The sequence below is a fragment of the Fragaria vesca genome, linkage group LG5 (genome assembly GCF_000184155.1).
Source record: "Fragaria vesca subsp. vesca linkage group LG5, FraVesHawaii_1.0, whole genome shotgun sequence".
Lineage (NCBI taxonomy): Eukaryota > Viridiplantae > Streptophyta > Magnoliopsida > Rosales > Rosaceae > Fragaria > Fragaria vesca.
Window position 1 is genome coordinate 7,396,755 of NC_020495.1, and position 11,218 is coordinate 7,407,972.

The window sequence follows — 11,218 nt, forward strand, 5'->3', positions numbered from 1 at the left end:
GGTAAGGAAGTGTGTGTGAAACAATAAAAAAGTGGCCCATACAGGTCTCGAACCTGTGACCTTCGCGTTATTAGCACGACGCTCTAACCAGCTGAGCTAATAGGCCGATTTGCCTGATTTACTGAGAACAAAAGACAAATCATGTGTCTGCAACTTTTACCCCAACTGCTGAGTGCTGAGGACTCCCATGTCCCGATGATTAAGGCTGTCAATTCCGACACGACCAGACAACGCGACTCGAAATCCACACAAAATAAAATAGACCCGTACGATTAAAAAACGGGTTGACACGAAATGAACCTACATAACACACGTTTATTAGATTGGTCGGGTTATATAATATATGACCCGCTTACACGACCCATTTAAAAAATAATATTACATGTGTATAAGGATTCAATACGTCTTTCTTCACTTTAGTCTAGGGTTACCGAAACAATATAAATTCTCTTGTTTCATTATTGTATCAATACACAAACCCTAAGGTTCACGGCTCATTAGCTCTCTGTGTTCGCGACTTATCATCTTTTTGCAAAGGTATTTTAGTCACGTTAGTGACAATTTTATATTTGAGAATTATTTGACTGATTTTTAGTTTTGCTTTATCAACTCTTGCTTTTTATACTCAATAAAGTGATGCTGAATAAAGTGAAGAAGAATTGGAAGTTAGGATTTGATGCTTTCGCATTCAAAGTTAAACTTCAAATTTAATTATGGATTATGTCTTTCAATTTCAGATCGGGAGTGTTTTGACTTTATATTGAAAATTTGGATTTGATTATTCATGAGTTATAAAATTATGTTTTTGTGGAGTTTTTAATGAATATAATCAAGTGATGTTTTCATTTTTATTTTTATTAAATGGGTCGAGTTGTTATGGATCATTTTATCGAACACGACATGACTTTTTTATTAAATGGGTTAAATGGGTAACCCGTTTAAGAAATAGGTTGGGTTTAGGTTTAGATTTTTGACAAAATTATTAAATAAATTGAGTTTAGGTTTGAGTTTGTATCTCGTAACATGTGAAATTCCTGGACCCGACGTAAACCCGACACGGCACTACCCATAATGCAGGTGATTTTCAAATTACTACTCCGACCCCAACACGACACGACCCATTGACAGCCCTCAATAATGCAGGTGATTTCCAAATTACCACAATGCCCCCCACACGACCACACTCCTACCTAGTATCTGAACTGGATCTCACGGACTGGGACACCTCAGATACTAATTCAGATAGAGAGAGAGAGAGAGATGGGGTGGGCGATCGCGCTCCATGGCGGCGCCGGCGACATCCCCCTCTCTCTTTCGCCGGAGCGCCGCCAGCCTCGCGAGGCCGCCCTCCGCCACTGCCTCCAGATCGGCGTCGAAGCTCTCAAGGCCAACAAGCCTCCTCTCGACGTCGTTGAGCTCGTCGTAAGAATCCTTCAACCTCTGCAACGTTTTCTTTCTTTGATCGCTTCATGTAATTTCCGTGTGTGATTAGGTTCGCGAGCTGGAGAATATTCCGGTGTTCAACGCCGGGAAGGGGTCGGTGTTGACCAGCAACGGCACGGTGGAGATGGAAGCTTGTATTATGGACGGCACCAAGAGATGTGGAGCTGTTTCTGGGCTCACTACTGTGGTCAATCCCATATCTTTAGCCAGATTGGTCATGGAGAACACTCCTCACATCTATCTTGCTTTTGATGGAGCAGAGGCCTTTGCTAGAGAACAAGTTAGTCTCTGATTCACTTTCACCATGCTTAATTTTACTTCAGTTTGACCAGTTTTACTGTCTTGGTAACTTGGCCTTGATTTTATTACTGTTGTTATTGATCTTAGGGCTGTAGTTGGACAGTGCTTCTCGAATAAGCAGTTAGAAATGTGCTACTTTACTTTTAACTATTTGGTTACCTATGATGAACAAACAGAGCCTTATTAGCTTGCTTGTAGTACTTGGTTTGGTTTTGTATGTGATTCTTGGTGTTGGATGTTTTGTATAATGACGGGTTGCTGATTTGCCAGGGTGTTGAGACTGCAGATGCGAATAGCTTCATTACACCGGAGAATGTTGAGAGGCTAAAGCAGGCGATAGAGGCCAACAGGGTGCAGGTAGGCGTACTCTCTTCTCTTGCTCCTAACTTAGCTAGGAGCCTAGGAGAGTACGTGATTGAATTACCGCACTCAGCAGGGGATGTTAGATTTATGTTTGTGTAGTGGGAATGTTTGCGTGTGAAGTTGAATAAGATTAAGTTTTGTCACAAATGTGCAGATTGATTATACACAGCCAATTCAGAAAGATGTGAAGGATAAAGCACCTGAAGCTGATGGCGATAGTCAGCTTGGAACTGTTGGATGTGTGGCTGTTGATGATCTTGGGAATTTGGCTTCTGCAACTTCGACAGGCGGATTGGTTAACAAGATGGTTGGCCGGATTGGGGACACACCCATTATCGGTGCAGGGACATATGCCAACAATCTGTGTGCAGTTTCTGCCACTGGCAAAGGTGAAGCAATAATCCGAAGTACAGCTGCGAGGGATGTGGCAGCTCTTATGGAGTACAAAGGTGTCTCTCTTAAAGAGGCTGCAGCTTATGTTGTGGAGGAGAGCACTCCGAAAGGCAATGTTGGCTTGGTTGCTGTATCTGCCACAGGAGAAGTCACAATGCCTTTCAATACAACAGGGATGTTTCGAGCTTGTGCTACTGAGGATGGGTATTGGGAGATTGGAATATGGCCTTCTGATGTGCAAAAATGAGTTATATGGGTCAGCTGAAATCGTTTTTAGTCAAGAATCTACTTGATCTATTCAACAAAATTGTGCTGTTTTTTTGTTTTTTTTTTTGTATATTTTACCGAAACCAAACACCATTATCAACTTGTATTCAATGTGGATTAATTCGAAAGTTTACAATTACATAACAACACCATTTAGGACAGCATCACGCATTTAGCATCTAGCGCCATATTCAGTGCACCAACTTTGTTTTCATCTAGAAGATTTTGTTTTATATCTTTGCCACCGGCCATCATATTGTAATAATTGGTTGCCTGAGCGTTTAATTTAGGGTTTATACGCAAGGTGACCTAACTGCACTATATAGAATCGATTGATGTTTCTATTTTTTTCAAAACCAATTACATATTATATGCCAAGTTCTTTCAGATTTATGATATGGCTTCTGAATATGTATCAGCTCCAGAAGGAAAAAGTTGGAAACATGACTAGTCTCCTTGGAGATTACGATGAAGTTATGTCAACCCTTCCTAAAGTGAAAGCCTGGGAAGGTGGTGATTTCGATTTCTACCACTACCAAGGCTTTTGGCATATCAATTTGTTTCTTAAAGGTATGATCTGGGCACAGCAAAGTTTCAGGGCCAGAGATACTGACATTTTCTTAGTCACCTCTCCAAAAAGTGGTACAACATGGGGCAAGGCTCATGTCTGCTATCCAAACTCGAAACAATTATCAATCCCGTCATCCATTGCTCACAAATAATCCTCATAATTGTGTACCCTATTTAGAGTTTCAAGTTTACAATGATAACCCGATCGCCTACCTTGAATCTCTTCCCTCACCTAGAGTGCTAGCAACCCACAGTTCTTATGCATCATTACCAGACTCCATTTTGAAAACTTCAGGTACTTGGATTGTATACATTGCAAGGAACGCTAAGGACGTTCTTGTTTCTCTATGGAAGTCTACATAGAAATCTGGACAACAAATTTCAAATGGCCAACTTGCGCCACCTCTTTCTATAGAAGAGGCATTTGAGTCGTTTTGTAAGGGGGAATCGACTTATGGACCTTTTTGGGATCATGTTCTGGGTTATTGGGAACCAAGCAAGGAAAACCCTGATACGGTCTTATTTCTGAAGTATGAAGGTTTGAACGAGGACACAGAGGGATGTGTAAAGAGGTTGGCAGAGTTCATGCATCTTCCATTTTCGATAGAAGAAGAGAGACAAGGTGTTGTTCAAAAAGTAGTAAACTTGTGCAGTTTCGAAAATTTGAGCAATTTGGAGGTGAACAAAAGTGGGACTTTTGGTCTAACTAATCATCCGCAGGTCGACAACAACCTTTTCTTCAGGAAAGGTAAGGTTGGGGACTCCAGCAACTACCTAACACCTGAGATGCTCCAGCATCTTGACAATATCACAGAGCACAAGTTGGGTAGTGCTGGTTTGAAGTTTTAGAGCTTTTCTACTGTGTAATGATATTCACTGTTGGCAATTTACCGGAAATACATAACCTGAAATTGCAGCATCTTTTCAATATATGCTAGTTTTTTTTTAGTGGCTTCGATCAATATCTGAATACTTGATCTATGTAAGATGACTATAATTGGTTAATTATCTGCTATAATTTAATATTTATGTGGTTGCATTAACCATGATCAAATCTCATAATTGAGTATGGAACTCTTTATTAATCTGGCTTTCAGAAAGAAAAATAGCAAACAATTAGTTTTACAGAGTATGGGATTAAGCAATAATACAAAGCACAGACGATGATGATTCTGTTTAATCCATGAATTGAGGGTAAACTCTGCTCAATTAAATCCATGAGTTAAAACCTAAAAGAGAAACTCCATGACTAGCTATCATCAAAATTAAAAAGAAGGGAATAGGTTACGTATTATGATCAGGATAAAATGCATCTCAATCCCAAAACAGAAACAAATCAACAACCGTTCCTAACTTCCTATATAATGGGTTCTCGTTCATTGGGATAATGTATGTATATAAATACATGACTTATTTTGGGATAACGTACACATAAAAGTACATCAGAACGGTGAACCCTCTACCCAAAAAGTGGAATGTAAGAAACAAAAGTGTGATCCTAACAAAATATGCGTTGCATGATTACATTTCTTAAAGGGTACTATATATGTACATATAACAATAGCTAGAGCTTAGAGAAGAACCGAAAAGGATGCACACAACAAAGCATAAACCACGGCTGAATAGCCAACATGACATCAACCACGGTCTGAATAGCCAACAAGAACATGGTATTCGGTGATGTAAAATCATACAACGTGCACATGTTTGAACATATGACCACTGCTCACTTCGATCAGCTTTGATATCAATTCCAGCTGGTAGTTCCAAAATCGTGGCAGATGCAAATCACACATTCGATCCATATGGCGAACTGAATAGATCTTACAAAGTGTCAATTGTGCAAAAATCTTAAAAAAGATAAGGACACCCACAACTTCTCACAATCAGCACGAACAATAAATTCCATGAACTTTTTTTGAAATTGTTGTTATAATTCGCAATCCGCAACTTCTGACAACTATGAAATTGATGGAAAGCAAAGGTTGAGAGGTGGAAATATGATATGTGGTATGGAGCTAAGGCCTCGTTAAATTTTTGAAGAAACCATGTTTTCCTCTTATTTTTCCTTCAACCAAGAAAGTGTTTTATTTTATGTTTCATTCTCAAAGATAAGAAATGAAAAACTTTTCTTTCCTGGAGGTTACTTTCTTTGAAACCAAATGAGGCAAAGTGCCCAACCTCTACTGCCAAAACCCCCAAATTCTAAGCTATACCAATTAATGTGATACCTCAAGTCTTATTTTATATGAAATCATGTGTTTACTAACATAAATAAATATTAGAATGGATGTGAGTCCTACTCCATTATCAGAAATTGATTCATGAGTACCCGTAACTTGATAACAAATGAGGAACATAGGTTTAGTAATCATCTCATACAGACAGTGGTTTTCACATGATCATCTAGTGACCAAGAAATCAAGGTCAATCACCGTTGGATGTAAATCCAAGGGTGAAAAACAAAATAACTTAACTTTAAAATAATACTTCACACTCTTAGATTTGCATCCAACGGTGATTGACTACGATTTTCTTGATTACTAGATGACCATGTTAACACTACTGCTCATATTCTTTCACCAACGGTAATTGACCACGATTTTTTTAGGTGACCATGTTAACACTACTGCTCATACGGATTCTTTCACCAACGGTGATTGACCACAATTTCTTTAGTGACCATGTGAACACTATTGCTCATACGGATTCTTTCATTCTCTCTTTTATTTGTCTCTAATTTATGGCTTTTTTTATTTCAAACAAGTAAATGTGTCGATGATATTTTTAGCAAGCGGTACACATGATGAGTATTGTGATATTTTTATTTGACTTGAAAAATGACATGGGCGTTGAGAGAAACTAGACGTATTGTGTCGTCGTTGTGACATGTTGCCAGTTTGGAAAGGATGAGTGACACGCACCAAATTTGTTGGCAGCCATATGTGATGAAGAAGAAGCCTTTTTTTTTTTTAGAGGTAGAAGAAGAACAAATGAGGAGGTGACGGAAGAAGAAAAAAAAATACAGAATTTTTGATAGGATGAAAACGAAAACAGAGCAAGAAAAGAAACGTAAGGAATCAAGAATCAGAAACTGGGACAAATAGTAGGAGAGGAAGAGATGGTAAGAAGGAGATCACAGGTGAGGATCGAAAAGGGCTGATACCATGTAAAAAACTAGAAATGGTTTTCATTGATTCAAAAGATTTACAGACTTCACATATATAGCAGTATTGCTATCCTAACAAATGCTACAAGTAAGTAATTACAAGATCCATATAATTAGCCTAATATCAATGTTAACAGTAACTGTCGTATCTAGAATATGTTTGATCGAGGCAGTGAGCGGATAGGATAGCTTTAACATCCTCATGTGCAAAAATGAATTGTTTGTGTCGGCGCGCTCAAATAATATGTGGTCAACGGTCAACCATCTACTTGGATGATTTTCATCTTGATCTGGCCATAATTAATTGTGACCGGTGCCAACTGCCGACCTCGAGTATAGGCGGGCAAGACATAGATTTAGTGCCACATCTATTTTGGGGACCACAACTTTTAATATATCTCTTTCCTTTTAAGTTGCTTGCCAAAAAAATAAACACAATATATAATAGAAAAGAAATAGAGAGAGATCACGAACAAAGAAAACAAAAAAAACCGGGTATATTTTCATGATCAATTAGCGAGGAAATTATTCTTATAACGTACTATTTTTTTTCTGTAAGTAAATATATACGGTTTGAAGAGTTTCGTGTACTAACCTTATAAACTAATGAAGCACCATTGTACGTTATTGCTTAGCACCTGTGTAAAATTTAGATGTTGTTTTCTTCTCTTCTTTTGTACATTTGTAAGCGTTTAGTGATGTATTATGAGAACTTGACTTTAAGTTTGTTTAAGTATTTTGTTTGACTAATTTTATAGTATCAGGTTTGCATGCGGTCTCATGAAGTATAGTAAACTATATATAAGAAAAATATCTATTTAGTACTAATTTTAAAGGCTTGTGGCCCATTCCAATGAAAATCATTTTCCAATATCTATTTGCACAAATCCTAATAACAAGACAATATTATCTTTCATAAATATCAAACCTTATCTCTCTCTCTCTCNCNTNCTCTCGTCTCTNTCTNNTATCTCTAACCGTTCGTACTTACCTTAAACGTTACGTACGTACCTTCGTACGTACGTACGTACGTCGTACTACTACTACTACGTACTACTACGTACGTACGGTTACGTACTTACGTACTACGTTACGTCGTACTTACGTACTTACGTTACGTTAACTTACTTACTCGTACTCTACTACTACTCGTCTCTCTTCTCTACTACTACTACTACTACTACTACTACTACTACTACTCTACTCTCTACTCTACTCTCTCTCTCTCTCTCTCTCTCTCTCTCTCTCTCTCTCTCTCTCTCTCTCTCTCTCTCTCTCTCTCTCTCTCTCTCTCTCTCTCCACGAGATCCGAAGCCGGCCATGCCTCGCCGAAGCAAGCCAACGCCTCGACGACGACGAATCTGCAAACCTCTCTCTCTTTCTCTCTAACTCTCACTCACAGATCCGTCACCGGTGACCTCATCCTCGCTCCATCGTCGTAGATCGAAATCTCACCGCCGTCGTAGATCGGAATCTCGTTGCTGTCGTCAATTGAAATATCGTTGCGTCACCCATTGGAATCTCTGTCGTTGTAGATCGAATTCTTGCTGCCAACATCGATTGGAATCTTGTCGCCGTTGTCATTTGTGATCTCGCCGCCGTCATCGTGAGTAATATCTCCGCCGTTGTCGTGAGTAAGAGGTAGTAAAAACATTTTCAATTATTTTTGCCTTCTCTCTCTCTCTCGTCAGAGTTGACTAGATCTCCAATGAGTTCTCAACTTAGCCGGCTCTAGCTTACAAGTTTCTATTATTTTTACAATAAATAGTAATTAGATGACAGTAAAGGTTATTGTTGCAAGTTTATTGGGGAAGGTGAATCGATTTTGATGTGGATAACAAGTTTCCTAGGGGTCAATAATATTCTGGTGGGATGGATAACAAGTTTACTGGGGGTCAGTAATATGTTATTGGGGTGGATAACAAGTTTACTGGGGGTCAGTAATATTCTAGTGAGGTGGATAACAAGTTTATTGAGGGTCAGTAATATATTATTAGAGTAGATAACAAGTTTACTGGGGGTCAGTAATATGTTATTGGGGTGAATAACAAGTTTACTGGGGGTCAGTAATATTCTAGTGACTGGATTCCGTGGACCGGTGACCAGAGTCCGACAAGGCTCCGGCAAAGTCCTCTCTTTCTTCAATTTTCTCTCTCTAAATGTGTATTAGACACAAGGGTAAAAATGTCTCAAAAATATTATTTTATTATGAATTTATTAAATATTTATGTATTTAGGCACAAATAAGCTAATCTCTCATTCAATTGTGGTCAAAAATCTTATTGTTATTGAAATGAGGTTTGACTTTTGTTTTTTTGTGCAAATGGGCATTTTCCCCTATATATATACTTCTCTTTTACAAGATTTGTGTTGGTATTATGGTGGTCAACTTTGTTCATAATTCAAAAATAAAAATTAAATTAAAAAAAAAAAAACTTTACATCTAAGTCACTTTGTTTTGATCTGGAATATTTTGTTTTATATCTTTGCCAGCTGTTATAGGCTAATAATTGGTTGCCTTGAGGCTTTATTACATGCATGCAGGCCCTCTGGTAGTTATTAGGTGGTCGGGGAACACCTTTGATACAAGCACAACGAAAAATTAAAGTTTTCTTGTAACCAAAAAAAAAATTAAAGTTTTATGCCATGTATGCAACTGACCTAATTAACAACGCTATATAAGATTGATTTGTAGTTTCTATTTCTTCAAAAGTTATAATTATCTCTCAAATTCTATGGCTTCTGATTATGTACCAGCTCCAGAACTCCCAGAAGCAAAGGAAGATGGAAACAAGGCTAGTGTCCTTGGAGATTGCCAAGAAGTTATCTCAAACCTCCCTAAAGTGTAAGCCTGGGGAGGTGGTGATACCTATTACTTCAACTACCAAGGCTTTTGGTATCTTCAGTTGTTTCTTGAAGGTATGATTTGGGCACAGCGAAGTTTCAGGGCCAGAGACACTGACATATTCTTGGCCACCTATCCAAAATGTGGTACAACATATGGCTTAAGGCTCTCATGTCTGCTATCCAAAATCGAAATTGTCGATCCCAATCCCATCATCATCCATTGCTCACAAACAATCCTCATGATTGTGTGCCCTTCCTAGAGTTGCTAGCTCACAATGATAACACAAACGCCTACCTAGAATCTCTTCCCTCACCTAGATTGCTGTCAACCCACAGTTCTTACGCATCATTACCAGACTCCATTTTGAATACTCCAGGTACTCGGATTGTGTACATTGCAAGAAACCCTAAAGACGTTCTTGTTTCTTTATCGAAGTTTTCACAGAAAGTTGGACAACTGATTTCAAATGGCCAACTTGTGCCACCTCTTCCTATAGAATTGGCATTTGAGTCGTTTTGTAAAGGGGAATCGAATTCTGGACCTTTTTGGGATCATGTTCTGGGTTATTGGGAAGCAAGCAAGGAAAACCCTGAGAAGGTGTTATTTTTGAAGTATGAAGATATGAAGGAGGACACAGAGGGATGTGTAAAGAGGTTGGCAGTATTCATGCGTCATCCATTTTCGTCAGACGAAGAGAGACAAGGTGTTGTTCAAGAAGTAGTAAACTTGTGCAGTTTCGAGAATTTGAGCAATTTGGAGGTGAACAAAAGTGGGACTTTTGGTCCAATTAACAACAGCCTCTTCTTCAGGAAAGGTCAGGTTGGGGACTCCAGCAACTACCTAACACCTGAGATGCTCCAGCATCTTGACAAAATCACATCTTGACAAAATCACAGAGCACAAGTTGGGCAGTGCTGGTTTGAAGTTTTTGTTAGAGTTATATCTAATGTGGACTCAAGATTAACACATGAGAGTCCAACATATATAAATATCTTGTGAAATAAGTAAATGAGGTTAATCGATAATACTTAATTTGGATATTTATCTTAGTAATCTGATTAGATAAATACAAGGAGTTTGAGATAACATAGAATATATGTTATAGTTATCACATAAGGTAATTGATTGGTTTATTAGAGTTGCCTTGTGAGATGAGATTCTAAGTGAACTTGTCAATATATAAAGGGGTCCCTGTGTAAGCTCATTCTACGCCTGTAAGTTTTCATACTCACTATGAAGAGACAATCTGGAGAATTACACAGAAAACTTCCTCTGCTCTAGCTTGATGGCGTTGAACATAAACAACCAATGTTGGTGCTTCTAATTCTTATACATGTTTATATGTTCTTGTTTTGCTGAAACATGATGCAATGTGTTTATGTCTATATGTGGTTTTCAGTTCAATAGTTGGTATCAGAGCCAACCACATTTTTTCATAAACCTTTGTTGTGTTATGCATGATCGTTTGAAAAATTTCTGGAAATTTTGTCTTCTGCTATGAACACTGATGAACACGAATTGGGCCAAGAATATGTTGAGGCCCAATACACAAACCCAGCACAAGCATGAACCCAGACCCGGTTTTAAAAGGACGCGGATCCTTTTGACCCGACCCATTTTCGTTTTAGACCCAACTGATCATTAAAAGACAACGTCTTTTTCAAACCTAGAATTGGGATTAGGGTTCTTCTGCTAAATTCGTTTTTTGGGATGATCTTTTGCTGCATAATGGGCTGCTATACATGGTTAGTGTGCGACTTTGTTTTTTGAAATACATGTTGTTACTAACTCTGTTTTGCAAGCGCGGGAGCGTCCTGGTACGTTTTCAATCTCAATGAAATTTCAGATTTTTACTGTTTTGTGCG

The 11,218-nt window shown here is 38.4% G+C and overlaps 2 protein-coding genes, 1 non-coding gene and 1 pseudogene across 3 annotated transcripts; 3 read left to right on the top strand and 1 right to left on the bottom strand.

Annotated features, from left to right (window-relative positions):
- Window positions 1-32: 32 nt before the first annotated feature.
- Window positions 33-106, bottom strand: TRNAI-AAU. Its single transcript has one exon. It is a non-coding gene; the product is annotated as a tRNA-Ile (tRNA).
- A 1,154-nt stretch (window positions 107-1,260) lies between these two features.
- LOC101304575 (isoaspartyl peptidase/L-asparaginase-like) lies at window positions 1,261-3,116 on the top strand. The gene is made up of 4 exons (XM_004299228.1): window positions 1,261-1,422; window positions 1,493-1,723; window positions 2,014-2,100; window positions 2,261-3,116. The coding sequence occupies exons 1-4, from the start codon at window positions 1,261-1,263 to the stop codon at window positions 2,744-2,746; spliced, it is 966 nt and encodes a 321-aa protein (XP_004299276.1). The 3' UTR covers window positions 2,747-3,116.
- A 60-nt stretch (window positions 3,117-3,176) lies between these two features.
- LOC101294373 lies at window positions 3,177-4,185 on the top strand (annotated as a pseudogene).
- Window positions 4,186-9,491: 5,306 nt separating this feature from the next.
- On the top strand, window positions 9,492-10,238 carry LOC101294667 (flavonol 3-sulfotransferase-like). Its single transcript, XM_004301051.1, has one exon. It carries the CDS (start codon window positions 9,492-9,494, stop codon window positions 10,236-10,238), a length of 747 nt encoding a protein of 248 aa, XP_004301099.1.
- Window positions 10,239-11,218: the final 980 nt, after the last annotated feature.

Coding starts and splice junctions, on each gene's coding strand:
- LOC101304575 (XM_004299228.1), top strand. CDS start 1,261: ATGGGGTGGGCGATCGCGCTCCATGGCGGCGCCGGCGACATCCCCCTC. Junction 1,724..2,013: donor AGGCCTTTGCTAGAGAACAA/GTTAGTCTCTGA, acceptor CTGATTTGCCAG/GGTGTTGAGACTGCAGATGC. Junction 2,101..2,260: donor TAGAGGCCAACAGGGTGCAG/GTAGGCGTACTC, acceptor ACAAATGTGCAG/ATTGATTATACACAGCCAAT.
- LOC101294667 (XM_004301051.1), top strand. CDS start 9,492: ATGTGGTACAACATATGGCTTAAGGCTCTCATGTCTGCTATCCAAAAT.